Source organism: Dama dama, chromosome 14, assembly GCF_033118175.1.
Source record: "Dama dama isolate Ldn47 chromosome 14, ASM3311817v1, whole genome shotgun sequence".
Lineage (NCBI taxonomy): Eukaryota > Metazoa > Chordata > Mammalia > Artiodactyla > Cervidae > Dama > Dama dama.
The window spans coordinates 47,872,834-47,886,964 of NC_083694.1; the positions used below are offsets into that span (position 1 = coordinate 47,872,834).

The window sequence follows — 14,131 nt, forward strand, 5'->3', positions numbered from 1 at the left end:
TGCTGAAATGAAATCCATCCAGCTCCTTCTGTCTTCCTGTTGGAGGGTACTGGGTAATCTTTCTCCACTTTTCCTCTCAAATAATTAAAGAAAAAGCCATGTGATGTTGTGACTGTAATGTGTTTTTTCAAATAACTAACATGTTATACTTTGAGGATTAGATGCTTTTCTCTGAGTTGCATTTTTTTCATGTTTTAATTGTCAGAGAGGAATTTTCTGCTTGGTATTTTTTTTCTTTGTTCGTGAAATTGGCTGCTTTAGTGTGTCAACAGCTATAGAACAAAAGATTCTATTTTTAGTTTGTTCTGTACAGTATCCCATATAATTCCAAATGCAAATGAGAGCTAACTTAGATCCTGTTAATGATGGCAATGATCAGAAAGAATAGAAGAGGAAAAAAGGAAAATTGCCCTTACTAATCCATCCATCTTAGATTCTATTCTCAAAAAGTAGACGGTAATCATATAGTATCTTATCTTTGGGGTCTTTCCTGATCTTTGGGAACATCAGTGTCCTGGTTAGACAGGAAGTTGGATGGACAGTGATGTGTCACTTGTGTCCTGAGAGGTGACCGAGAGCTGTGTTTGAAGAACTATGGCAAGTGTGTGGCCAGAGCTGTGACAATGAAGAGAGGGCCTTAGGGGCAGGGAGCCCGTAGATCATGCAGGTGTCCTGAGTACATCCTCAAGGCTCTGCATGCCCTCTGGTTTGAACACAAACTGTGCTCGGGAATCCAGTGGTGGAAGGTGCAAACATGAGGAAGCAGCAGCACCGGTTCAGGGTCATGGAGCCCACGGAGCAGGGTGAGGCAGAGTACTGGGGAGGCTGCTGGGCACCACCTGGCTTGTTCACTTTCTTGGACGGTGTAGGGTACATGGACGTGTGTTGTACAGCTGCTCTTCAAATGGCAATTACTGGTATAATGTCCTTACACGAGGGCTGTCTTATAAACCAGGAAAACAAAAAATGATGCCAAGGAGAACTCCTGCTATCCAGAGCCCTTTGGAGATTTTTTTCCCCTAGATAGCCATGTTTTCTGGAGACTACAATTTTCTTCTTTAACATCAGAAATTTTTTTTTTTTTAATGTTTTGGATGTACATTTTGTTTATGGAATCTTCATAGACATCAAAGTTTATTATACAACTTCTTTTCATGACTCAAGGTTAATGAGTCATAATAATAATTTGGGAATACCAGTTATTTTATTATGTTTGTGTGGTTCATGGATATTCTCAGACTATCACAGTGGTTAGCTGGTTGTATTTTAAAACTATAGGAGAGGGACTTGCCTGGTGGTCTAGTAGGTAAGACTCCACGTTCCCAGTGCAGGGGCCTGTATTTGATTCCTGGTCAGGGAACTAGATCCCACATGCCAAAACTAAGAGTTCACATGCCCCAACGAAGCTTGGAGATCCTACATGCCATAGCTAAGACCCGGCACAGCCAAATAAATACTTTAAAAACAAGTGAATAAATTTAGAAAATTTTCAGGGAGAGAGAAAGCTCTAGGAGGTGCCTACAGTGAGGCTTATGGGTGTGCTTGTGTCAGTACATATATGTGCATTTATGATATGTTTATCAATATATTGTAATTTTTATACATAAAGTCTACTTTTTATAATGTTTGAGAGTCTTCTTTCAATCATGTGAATTAATGTTAAACCTTTTCTCCCTTTTCTAAAATCTGCCAAAGTGATACAATTGAGAGGGAAACACTGCTAATCCATCCAGGTCTGTGAGTGTGCAGGAAGGGGGAGGCCTTGGGACCTGGACTGGGGCTTTGGGCCTTCTCCTAGCTCTGCCTCTGTGCTCCGAGGAGGTGGGAGACAGGAGGAGCCAGGTCCTCATGGCAGTCCTCTTGGGGATTAAGAGGTGTGTCTTCTCTCACCTTCTGGGGGATCAGGGCTGCTTAAAGGTTCTCCATCCCTGGGCACGTCAGCAAATATTAAGCTTTCTGATGAGGAGACCTTTGTAGAGGTGACCTTTCCAGGGGATGAGCTTCTTTACGTTGGCTCTGATGTTCCAGCCAACCTGTACTTAGAGGGGCCTGAAAGTAATAGAGCCGCCAAGTGACCCTTGATCTGATACACAGGGTCTTTCAAGTGCCTGATGTATTTATAACTGCACCTCAAGGCAGGGATTTGCTCTAAGAAATTGCATCCCCAAAATAATAAAGTTGGAGCCTGCACTGGAATTAGTGTTGTCATGCAGAGCCAAACATGTGTGTGTTCCTGCCAGACTCCACGTGATGGCGTCTGTGCATCAGAACATAAGGTCACTTGTCAGAGTGACTCAAGTGATAATACCTCCAGGTTTGAGCAGTTCAAGAAGCCAAATGCACTTGTGTCTGAGATGGTTGAGACCATGTTTTGATGCAGTCTCTGAAACAGCAGACCCTTCTCCTTGTCTACCCCACTGACATAGGTCTCTCCATGGGTACCTTCTCGCCCATCCCAGAGCAGCGTCGCCTGTAGGGCAGAGTCCCCAGGGTGTCCACGAGGGGCTGGTTCCTGGAGTACTTGTGTTTGCAGTTCGTTTGCCTATTGGTCATGCTTTCCTTTGGCAATATCCTTGTACCTCTCTGAAAATGCAGACAAAGCACCTCTTCAACACACAGGGTCCACACTTAGCCCAACTGACCAGAGCAAGAAACTTGGCACAAAAAATGTTCATTAGGCTCTTGTGGGACAGGCACAGCTTGCTTTAGATTGGCATCTCTTTTCAAGGCAGGTGGGAAGGCAGTTCTTCATGGTTCTAGGAGACCTGGATTCCCTTTTTGGTGAGAAATGGCTTATAAATTCTGAGTATCTAAAAACTTATTAGTCCTGTATGTTTATGCTTTTTATGTGTCAGAATGGAACATAAAATTATATACTAAATATTTCCTACCACCTTTGACTCATGAAAGATCTGTGGGCATCAGATCTGGTATATGGTGACCAGAAACCCTGAGAGAGCAGCGCTAGGCAACCAGTGTGTCTTGTCTGAATAGCTGAGGGGCTGCGGCTGGGGCTGCACCTGAAGACAGGCACCATCAGGCCTGCACTCTTACCTGTGAAAGTGTTTTCTTTTCATGCTTTCAGAGTTGGTCTAACAATTAGAATTTTGCTGGGGATTATCTCAAGCGAATGTAACATTGAAGTATGTGTTAGTTGTTGTGAGAATTTAGTTTTCATTTGCTGTCTTCGGGGAGGCTCCTGTGTTGCTGACGGGTTTGCTTTTGTCTCTTTGCTCCAGGCTTCTAGTCAGTGCCTCGCAGGATGGTAAACTTATTATCTGGGACAGCTACACCACAAACAAGGTAGGCACTGCAGACCATGCCCTGAAGACCAGCCTGGGCAAAGGCAGGTGTTTAAACTCTGGGTTCACTTATGCACAGTTTGTAAAGGAGAGGGCAGAGGAGCACGGGGGTGTCGCTTTTAGAGTAAAGTTGTTTGGGCCAAATGGAAACCTGGTCATGTAGCTGGCACGTGTGGCCTGTGCTGCCAGGCTACACTCTTATGCCATGGTTGGTCTTCTTGCAAAGCAGGTGGAGGGAGGGCCTCCTCCATGTTTTTAGGAGCCAGGAATCCAATTTTAGCTCATGGGAAATCTCATGTTTTATTTAAAAATGCAGAGGTATAGCTTTCCATTAGTGACTGGTTTTCACAAGAAATAATCTGAAAGATACTGTACTTTAAAGTATAAATTATTTTAAAAATTTAATCCAAGATTGTTCAATCCATACTGAATGAAAAAAGTATTGTCATTGGTCTAAATGTGTATAACAGACAAAATTCAGTTATATTTTGCTGGAGAATACCAAATGTGTTTAAAAAGATTGCGGTACTTAAATCTCAGACACAGGGAGGTGTGTGGTAGGATTAATTATAGTAATGTCTAGTTTGATTACTTCACTAAAAATACTTGAGTTTGTGAATTAATTTTATAGTCATTTTGATAGGCCAATGAAATGTTTTCCTCTTAATGTGTAATTTCAATTTGGGGGCTTTGCTGGTATTCCTGAAGTGCCTGCTTTACTGTAATAAATCTGCATTTGGGATTCTCTGGTGGGCCAGTGGTTATGACTCCACATTTTCACTGCCAAGGGCCAGGGTTTGATCCCTGGTCAGGAAACTAATCCTAAAAGCCAAGCAGTGCAGCAGTTAAAATAAAAACTCTACATTAAATTGTTGTGCAGCACTGAATTTCTAATTAAATTTTACCTTCATTTGGCCACCCATAAAAATTATTTTAAACTAATTTTGGCCAGTGTCTTGCTGTGTCACCTCTGGGGCAGTGACAGTTGAAGACAAGAAGCAGGATCACAGTGTCAGTAGGTGATGTGTCTGACCTGCGTGCTCACATCATGTGTGTTCTGTCCTTCAGGTCCATGCCATCCCTCTGCGCTCCTCGTGGGTCATGACATGCGCTTATGCCCCTTCTGGGAACTACGTGGCCTGCGGAGGCCTGGATAACATCTGCTCCATTTACAATCTGAAAACTCGTGAAGGGAATGTACGTGTGAGTCGTGAGCTGGCTGGACACACAGGTACACATTCTCATCAATAAAGTCACAGTCATGTGTGCTGTAGCCAGGCATTAGTACTGTGCTGTGGACACTTGTCTCTTCTCAGTAGTTGTTTTATGAGATTGGCTACAGTAATGGCCGGAGATACTCTGAAAGTGAAATCAAAGACAGGCCTTGATATACTTTTACCAGTTGGAAGCCTTTTGGTTTAAGTCACTATAGTGTCTGGTTTTCAAGGATCCTGGGTACTTGGGTCACTGTGTAGTAGCTGGTGGACAACTTCTTTCCATATCAGCATGACATAATTCATTCTCTTGAGCACTTTTCCACAATGGTTTCCTAATCTAAACATGCATGTTACACATACCTGTCTCCACATGTACACACACATGCACACCCTGACTCCCAAGTACACACAACTGTCTCCATGTGTGCACACACATGCACCCTGACTCCATGTACATACACCTGTGTCCACTTGTGCACACACACACACGCACCCTGATTACTGACCAGCACTCATGCTGCACAGGACAGAACATTCCTATAGGCCCAGGTCTCCTGAACAGAGCCTGCTGGAACTGTTAGATAGTGGGTTGTTTTGCCAAGTTCAATTTACCTGTGACAGTTATTATTTATTACAAAAGACATAACATTTCTGGAAAAGAAGGTCTCACCCCAGTATTTTACTTCTCTTGCTGTATTCTTTTTCAAAACTACACCCTCTGCTCATGTACTTCACATGCAACCAGAGAATTATCATAGTTACTGGTGTCCTTTTGACTTCATTCAGGCAGTCTGTTAAATTTATTCTGGCCGGTTAATTGTATATCTTTAAACTTTTAAAGATACACTGCCTGTATTGCACTGATTTCTGTCCTGTGTCATTTCCTGCCTTTTGTTGGCTTTGGGGTTGCTTCCTTCTTAACTCTCTAGCTTCTTATTAAGGTGGAACCTTAGGCCTTCCTTCTTGTTCAAATTGAGCCTTTAAAGCTGTAAACTCTCCTCCAAGTGTGGCTTTAGCTATGTTGTCATTAAGTGGGAAACATTTTTAACACCATTTTGATAACCTGTTGTGGTTTCTGATTAAATGCAGTTATGTTCAGAAACAATGTTCTGTATTGGTTGAGTTTTTCTCATTTGTGGAGGTTCACTTCCTGAGGAGCAGGTGGTCTGACAAGGACACGCTGCATGTGCTCAGGAGGCCAGGTTGTGGGGCAGTTCTCAGCGTGTTTGTCAGAGCAGGACTTTGACACTATTCACATTTTCTGTGTCTTTAGTTTCTAAGTTGCTGAGGTGGGATGGATTTCTCTCTTTCTCCCTTCATTCTGGAAATTTCTGCTTCTTGTATTCTGACTTCTTTCAGTGGAAGCAGTTATGTTCGTGACTGTCATTTCTTCCTGATGAACTGACCCTCTTCCTGTCTCAGAACCTCTGCTGGAAAGTGGGCTTTATCTGATGTTCTTGCAGCCATTCCAGCCTTCTTGGGCTGTTTGCATGGTGTATTTCTTCCGTCTGTGTAACTGTATTTATAAACACAGTCCCTTGTCTACTGTACATGTCTCTGCCTCTCTAATTGTGTGAGCTTCGTGTCTGCTTCCTGCATTGCGGATGCACTGGGGTTTATGATGACCTCTCCTTTCCCGCCTTCTTTTGGGTTACCTGATTGTTTAGAATAATATTTTATAGTTTTAGCTGTTGGCTTTTGGTTACTTCTTTGAATTATATTTTAGGGTTTATGTAGGGATTACAGCATACGTTCACAATTCTTAAGGTTCAGCCAGGTATGTTGTATCCAGTTATGTGAAAGACAAGAGTCTTGTAGCCATAAATGTCCCATTGCCTGCCCTTCCTCATCCTTTACAAAGTTTTCTTTTTCTAGGTCTTGCATCCTTGTGTGTTATAAGCCCCCAATATATTGTTACACTTTTTCCTTTAAACGTGCTTAGCCATTTGAAGAAAATTGAATAGTCTTTTACATTTACTCAAGTCTGTACCATTTCTGGTGCTCATTTCTTCCTGAAGACATGTGCTTTCTCCTGGGTGCCCTTCAGCCTGAGGGGCTTGCTTTAGTGCTTCCTACAGTTGGTGTGGATCTCACCAAGGAATTCTGTCTGTCCTGACCTGAAAATACTGACTATCCTTCATCTCTGAAGAATATTTTTGCTGATGTATTTAATTTTGGGTTGGTATTATTTTCTTTTAGCATTTCGAAGATTTTTCTTTATTTTTCAGCTGTTTGACTGACATGCCTTGGAGTGATTTTCTTTGTTTATTGTGCTTTAACACCTTGACTTCGTAAAGTTCTGTCTTTCACTAAATTGGGGAAATTTTAGAGGTCCACTTTCTGTTCTTGGTGCTCTCTTCTTTTGTGCATTCACTTCATCTCTTAGATTCCATCTCCCGCTTCCCCAGAGCCGTCCTCTAGGGCATGTGACTTCTGTCACCTCCATGGTGTTGTTAAGACCACCCAGCAAGCCATTTAAGTCAGATGTTCACTTCAGTTCTAGAATTTATTTGCTTTTTAAAAAATAGTTCTTGTTTCTCTGCTGAGATTTCCTGTCTTTTTTTATTTATAACAAGCATAGTTAGGATCTTTGTGAGCAGTTCCAAGAGCTGCCTTTAAAATTCTTGTCTGCCAGTTCTAGGAGTCAGTCCCTTGAGGTTGGTCTTGGTGGCTCGTTCCTCTTGAATGTAGATGACATTTTCCTGCTTGTTGGTGCATCTAGTGATTTGACTTGCATCCTGGGCTTTTGCGGCTGTTGTGTTGTGCAGACTACTCTCCTGGAATCCTGCTGTGTGGTCCTGTGGGGAGCAGCCATGCTGTGTGGGCTCAGCTCTCTTGCCTGTGTGTGGTTTGGACAGATGTGGGGGAGTTGGTGCGTGATTTTTTTTTTTAGGGCCTTGTATGGCTTTCTCCTTTCTAGGTTTTCTTCTTTCACTTTCTGGCTGTGGTTGCCCAGAACCCTTTACTGGCTGCTCAGGAAAGTTGGGCCACAGATGTGCTGTCTGAGGTGTGGCTGCGTGGTTGTGGCTGTCACAGGAGGGGACCTGCCTACAGGCACAGCACCTGAAAAATAAGGTCCCCCAATGCCTCCAAGTGCAGGTTCCCCTTCAGTTTGTCTGCTGCTGCTTCCAGTGTTTGTAGGAGTTTGTTTTTATATTTGTCCAGCGCTCATAGTAGTTTTGTGGGGGAAGGCTACTCCTGGGGGTGGAACCCAGGCTGGCCTGCCTGCCCCATCCTTGTGAACAGGGCTTCTGTCCAGTGAGTACCCTTCATAAGCCACTTTGCTTCCAGCATCAGCGAACTTGCAACACTTAAAAAACATTCTTACTGTTTATTAATCTCTTATATCCAGTTCAGCGTATGGACTTCCATTTTTTAATTAAATCTTTTACATTTTTTAGCACTTGTTTGCTGAAAGAAAAAATAAAACTAGTATTTGAATGCATTAGAAATTGTGTTTCCTTCATGCATTGTGAACTCTTACTTCTTGAGAGCTGAGTGGTGTGTTTTAAACATTCTACATCTTAAGGGTATTTGTAACTTTTCAGACATGATGCTTCATATCAATAAAGGTTAACGTTCGATGAGCTTCATGTAGCCTCCCTTTAGTCAGGCGAGGGTGTCAAAGGTCAGTGGACTCAGCAGATTTGAGCACGTGTGGTCTGTCTTGTCTCTGTCGTTCCTAACTTCATCTGAGGGCATTGGTACCCCTCATTCGGGCGTCTCAGGCCTGAGCATTAACTGAGGACTCTCTGTTAAGCTGGTGTTGGAACATTTTCTCGAAGGATCTTAGAACTCAATTGCAATAAAACCCATCTGGGTGCTATTGTCAGCAGACCCTCATGCTTGGTGGTGTCTGCAGAGTCGGGGTGGGCATCAAGCTTGTGCAGCCTCAGGAAGGAGGCTCCTGGGATCAGTTTCGTGTTGTTGTTGCCATGAGATACAGGGCCCATTTGGAGCAAGCCGAGGTTCCTTCTCTCGAGTTGGCCTCCCAGGCTGTGGGAGTGCTTGCGGAGCTGAGGGAGCACCTGTCAGACGGTGCTCTGTCCTCTGGTGTCTCATCTTTCCTTCTAAGTTGTCTGTCCTGCAGAGTGCAAGGTGCCCTCTGGAAATGGCTCAGGGACTGAGCTTCCAGCCTTGAGACGGAGTATTTGTTGTTGTTGTGACTACATGACATACAGAATAACCTTTAGAGTGCTGTTTTGGCAAAAAGGCATTATTAGATCGTGTATTTGAAAAATCAGTAATGCCCTGAAAGTGCCGCCTTCTTCCCTGAACCTCCCATCCCAGTGCAGACATGGTGTCTTCCTGGGATCACCTGGTCAGGAGTTTAGCCAGAACTTCCTTGGGGCCGTGATGGCCTGCCCCTCCTGAGGTGGCTAGCGCTTCATGTTTGTGGGCTGGGCTGGGCTGTCCTTGCTGTCCGGGGCCCCCAGCCTGTTCTTTTTCCCTTGATAGGAGCCAGCAGGCTGGGCTGTAGGAGGAAAGAGGGCCTGTCCTGCTTCATTCCAGGCCTCCTCCCTCTGGGCTATGGCCTGCTCATCCCTGCACCAGGCCATCCCCCTGCCACTTGTGGTCTCAAAGAGGCCTTGGCACACCCCCACTTGGTGCCATGTTTGTCTGACCCTCTGGGGCTCTGGAAAGGCACCAGTGCCTGGGCCAGCCACCTTTCTGCTGAGGACACACACAGGGACACACGTGCACACACAAACTATGGGGAAGAGGTCCTGCTGAGGGCACACAGGCACACTCACGTGCACTCACCCACACTCTTGGGAAAGGGTTTCTACTTAGGGTGCACACAAATGCACAAACACACACACCCATGAGGAAGGGGTTCTGATGAGGGCGCACACATACAGGTGCACATAAACTCATATATACCTACGAGGAAGGGATTTTGTTAAGGGCACACACACATACACACACGCACACAGGATGGGAAGGAGTTCTGCTGAGGGCACCTACACGCACACATCTCCACAGGCAAGGGGTTCTGGTGAAGGCACACATAGCCTGCCTGGTTCCTAAGGATCCACCAGCTGATGTGTGCTGACCTTCTGGGCCCTGAAGAGGCCAGAGCTCGTTGCCAGTGCTCGAAGGCCGTGGCCGTAACATTCAGCTGCTGGTTCTTGGGGCAGGAAGCTCATGGGCTCCGTGTGACCACCACCTGCAGGAAATGGACAGAGGTCATCTTTGAGGGCGTGTTTCTTTGTGTCATTGACGTAGGAGTGCCTATGTCTGACCCTGTGTGCAATGCCGGTGGGGCAGGGGTCTCCACAGTGCTGTTTCCAGTCGGCTGTGCTCACCAGTCAGACAGGGTAGTGCTGGAGGCTCCAGGACTGGATCCTGGAAGACTGGCTTGTATGAGGGTGGCAGTGTGCCAGGAAGTGAGTGCTGTTCTTGGAGAGGAGGAGCTCAGGGACCTTGGGAGGAACCCCTGGGGGAGGCTGAGGGTGGCAGCCATGTGGTCCCCTATGTGGACATGATGTGGGCTCTAGGGAGCACTTGACCACATGTCCTTGTCTAGGCACAGAACTGATATTCTGAAACTGTTGTCTCTGTTTCTTCTATGGGAGACAGTGAGGTAATATGTTAGGTATAGGCTTTGTTTTCCCAACAACCTTATGCTTTCCACATCAGCAGCTGTCAGTGGGCTCCTCCTCTCTCGCTGTGTATTTTGTCTTCGGTTTTACTGAGTGACACAGCATAACACGTGGCTCTGTGTGGCCTGGGAAGACTTGGTAGGAGCCCTGCCGGCTGGGGTCAGGGGCTGCCCTGACACTGTCCCTGGGCCTCCCGGGTGGGGTGCTCACTCCGTACGTGCAGTCCTCAGAGTCACTTGTGCTAAGAAAACAGAGATGGTGGTGAACAGGGCTTATTCAGGAGAAATCAAATGTAGGCTCTACAGAATGGATCTTCATTGTATTTGCCCTTCCTTATTCCAAAAGGGGATGCAGGCTGGGGCCTCTCATGCTGGTGGGGGGTGCGGAACTGAGTGACACACAGCAGTTTCCACGCTGACCACGCACTTGTCCCACAGAAAACAAGTCTGCCCCCAGCCCTGCACCCCAGTCTCTTGCCCTTGCAGACCCACCATCCTGGCGGCTCCTGCCATGTCAAGGGCTGGCAGGACGCGCGTGTGCTCAGAGTGCCTCCTTCCTCCTGGTGCCCAGTCCTGTGGCTCTGCTCTTGCCCACAGTGCCTGCAGTCTGTGTGGCTTTGTTCCTCTTTCCAGCACATAGGGCAGGGCCAGAGGTGGTGGACATGACATTTGCCTCACCTTGCCTGGGCCTTCCCACTGTGGTCACTCCATTTACAAGATGTAGAGTCAGGTGCTGAGGCCATTGTTGGGTCTGTTTTCCAGGTTACCTGTCCTGCTGCCGTTTTCTGGATGACAATCAGATCGTTACCAGCTCTGGAGACACCACCTGGTGAGTCCCAGCGCGCTGAACCTGTCTCACACTGCCCTCCTCGCTGCGCAGCTGAGCCTCAGGGAAGTCCTCAGCTAAGCCACTGTAACTGGACGTGGCCCCGGGGCTTCAGACTCAGGTGCCAAGAGGTGGACCAGTTCATGGTGCTCTGTGTAGATGGGAAGGTGCAGTTTTGAACAACTAAGAACTGATTTTGAAACTAGAACTCTGCGTGAAACACCGGCTTGTCTCTTCCTCACAGTTCGCCTTTGTGGGCCACAGTTACTAGCCTTGGGGGGTGCGCTTCAGCCCCCCTCAGGTGAGCACTGCCTCCCTGTGGACTCTGAGCACAGCTTCAAAGTAGCAGGTGTCATAGGAGTTTCGCCTTATTGGTGGAAGACACTGAAACTCTGTGAAGTGTTCACTTGTGGGGCACCAAAACATCTCCTCTAAAATCATCGAGAAGTTGAGTCATTTCAGGCTTAAACTGTCCCTGTGGGTTTTTCTGGCTCTTTGAGGCAAGGTGTGGTGGCCGAGAGCCAGCAAGCCACACGGGAGGGGCAGGTGCGCCTTGGCCAGCCCTGCCTGGTGAGGTGTCCTTTGTGTGTGCGCGCACTGAAGATTTGCAGTCTGTCTTGACTGCCAGTTTAGGAAGAACCTCTGTATTAGAAGGTATTTTTGGAAGCTTTTTCACTTGGGAAGGATGTTTTTTGGACTGGGGTGGGGGAGGTTGTCTTCCTTCCTTCCTGCTTATCCTTCAGGCCCTAGAGAGGGGTCCGCCATGCTTGGATGTGGGGGCTGAGTTGAGCTGGTTTTCTGTGAGGCTGACAGGGGACGAGTAGCATCTGATGGCCTTGCTTCTGTGGGCGAAGCACAGAAACCATGCATGCGTCCTCGCCACGCTGCCGTGTCTCCCCTTTCTCTGGCCTGGAGTAGCCTCTCAAGCTGATGGCCATGGGCCCCACGCTTGGCTCTGCCCCACGGAGTGACCCAGCCTCTGGGCTCTGGCGGGCATGGAGCTGTCCAGCAGGGGCACCAACTGGAGGCCTTCTGCTGCCCCTCATGAGTCCTTGTGGGGCCCAGGTGTGCGGCCCAGTCCACAAGTGTCCCCGCTGGACAGGGACTCGGCTCCCTCTTCTGCTGATGTGTGAGCTGGTGTGAGAATCAGAGAAGCCCCGGGCGGACTCATCCATGTCATGTGTGTGCTTGGCTCTGTAACAACCCATTTGAGCAAAGTCACTACTGGATGGGGATCTGTCTTAGGTGAAGCGTGGATGCTTGCTGCAGGCCTGGGGGTTTGAGGGAGTTTGTTTGTGTATCTGGTCTTCCAAGCAAGGCAGTAACCCCTGTCATTGCTCTGTCCCAGTGCCCTGTGGGACATCGAGACTGGCCAGCAGACGACCACGTTCACTGGACACACCGGGGACGTCATGAGCCTTTCGCTCGCTCCGGACACCAGACTGTTTGTCTCTGGTGCTTGTGACGCTTCAGCCAAACTCTGGGACGTGCGAGAAGGGATGTGCCGGCAAACCTTCACCGGCCACGAGTCTGACATCAACGCCATCTGTGTGAGTTGAGGTTATAGGTGTGGGTCAGGGCCCCTGGCTGGCGGTCAGCAGGTTAGAGTCCTCAGGAGCTGCAGCTGTGTCAGCCAGTTGGAAAATGTTTTCAGGGTTAGGTGTTCTGTCTTTTCTATGCAAATACAGTCGAATGGACAAAATCTCCCTGTGGGAGGCTTGGCTGTGATTCGCTCTGTCCCAGCGAGGCCCGCATGTGTCCCACTCCCAGGGTGACCAGTGACTGACCGTGAGGCTTCCTCCTGTTGGGGGCAAATAGTCCCGTAACTGACCCTGTCAGCCCAGCCTCCGCGGGGCCCTGGGGGCACAGCAGTGGAGGGAGCCTGCCCTTGTCCACGTTGCCCTGACAGGAGGGCCTGGCCATCTGAGGAGCCGGAGGTGGGGAGGGGGAGAAAGTGTCTGCTTGCTGAGTCGTCCTCCATGCAGGAAGCCTGACTCCAGCGCCTGTGGGCACCCAGCCATGGGTGACAGCCACACTCCTGCTGTTCCCTTGGGACCATGGTGGTGACGGGAAGCCAACTCTTCGCCGAGGTCTGGTCCCTCCTGGTCCCTGCGCAGCGTCTGCTGTTCCAGCCAGAGCCTGGTCCTAGCTGGTCTTCAGCTCCTGTGCCCATAGTACCCTGCATCGGGCAGTCTGCATTTCCAGTGTGTCTTTCTGTCCGTTGGCAAACTGTCTTGGCTTGCTTGCTCTTTCCAGTTCTTCCCAAATGGCAACGCATTTGCCACCGGCTCAGACGACGCCACCTGCCGGCTGTTTGACCTCCGTGCGGACCAGGAGCTCATGACTTACTCCCATGACAACATCATCTGCGGGATCACCTCCGTCTCCTTCTCCAAGAGCGGACGCCTCCTTCTCGCAGGGTACGACGACTTCAACTGCAACGTCTGGGACGCCCTCAAGGCCGACAGGGCAGGTAGGCAGTTGCCGGGCCTCACCAGGTCTGCAAAGGGATAGGGTACACATCACCTGCGACATGTGGGCTGGCAGAGGGACAGGAGCCAGGCCCCAGCACGAGAAGTTCTTGGCGGTACCGTGTGGCTCACTCAGGCAGGACCGGGCCAGCCGCGTCCTTGTAGCACCCTCCCATTGTAGAGCTCCTGCTCTGGGGGGGCCCCCAGAGCCTCTCCTGCTCCCCCAAGTGCCTCCAGGTCTGCGGCCTCTGTCCTGACAGCACAGGGTGCTCTGAGATACAGCCTCAGGTCCCTCTGGAAAGATGTGGCTGATGATCCTCCAAGCACTGACCACTGACTGTCACGGGGTGCCCTGTTTGGGGGGAGGGGGATCACTGTGCCTGTCCTAAAGGACCACCCTCTGCGTCCCTCACGAGCCCTCTGTGTTGGGATCCTTTCCTCACCACCAAGGCCTGGCAGGGACTGGAAGTGGGGGTTTCTGGGTCCACTTCAGCAAGTGGTTGGACCCCAGGCTGACCACACTGTCCTCGGCCCCCAGGGGTCTTGGCCGGGCATGACAACCGCGTGAGCTGCCTGGGGGTAACTGATGACGGGATGGCCGTGGCGACGGGGTCCTGGGACAGCTTCCTCAAAATCTGGAACTAACCCTGACAGGTAAGAGGCAGCCCACACCCTTCCCTGCTTGCGACTCCATGTTTCTTACAACATGG

General features: G+C 48.8%; 1 protein-coding gene across 4 annotated transcripts in view; it reads left to right on the forward strand.

Moving 5' to 3' along the window:
- GNB1 (G protein subunit beta 1) overlaps positions 1–14,131 on the forward strand; it is a 75,963-nt gene that overhangs the window by 59,949 nt on the left and 1,883 nt on the right. For all 4 annotated transcript variants that reach the window (XM_061160572.1, XM_061160571.1, XM_061160570.1 and 1 more), the window contains 6 exons: positions 3,240–3,303; positions 4,371–4,533; positions 10,887–10,953; positions 12,299–12,500; positions 13,207–13,423; positions 13,960–14,075. In XM_061160572.1, coding sequence (XP_061016555.1) covers positions 3,240–3,303; positions 4,371–4,533; positions 10,887–10,953; positions 12,299–12,500; positions 13,207–13,423; positions 13,960–14,066 — 820 coding nt within the window. In that variant the 3' untranslated portion in view covers positions 14,067–14,075. The remainder of the gene's footprint in view (positions 1–3,239; positions 3,304–4,370; positions 4,534–10,886; positions 10,954–12,298; positions 12,501–13,206; positions 13,424–13,959; positions 14,076–14,131) is intronic.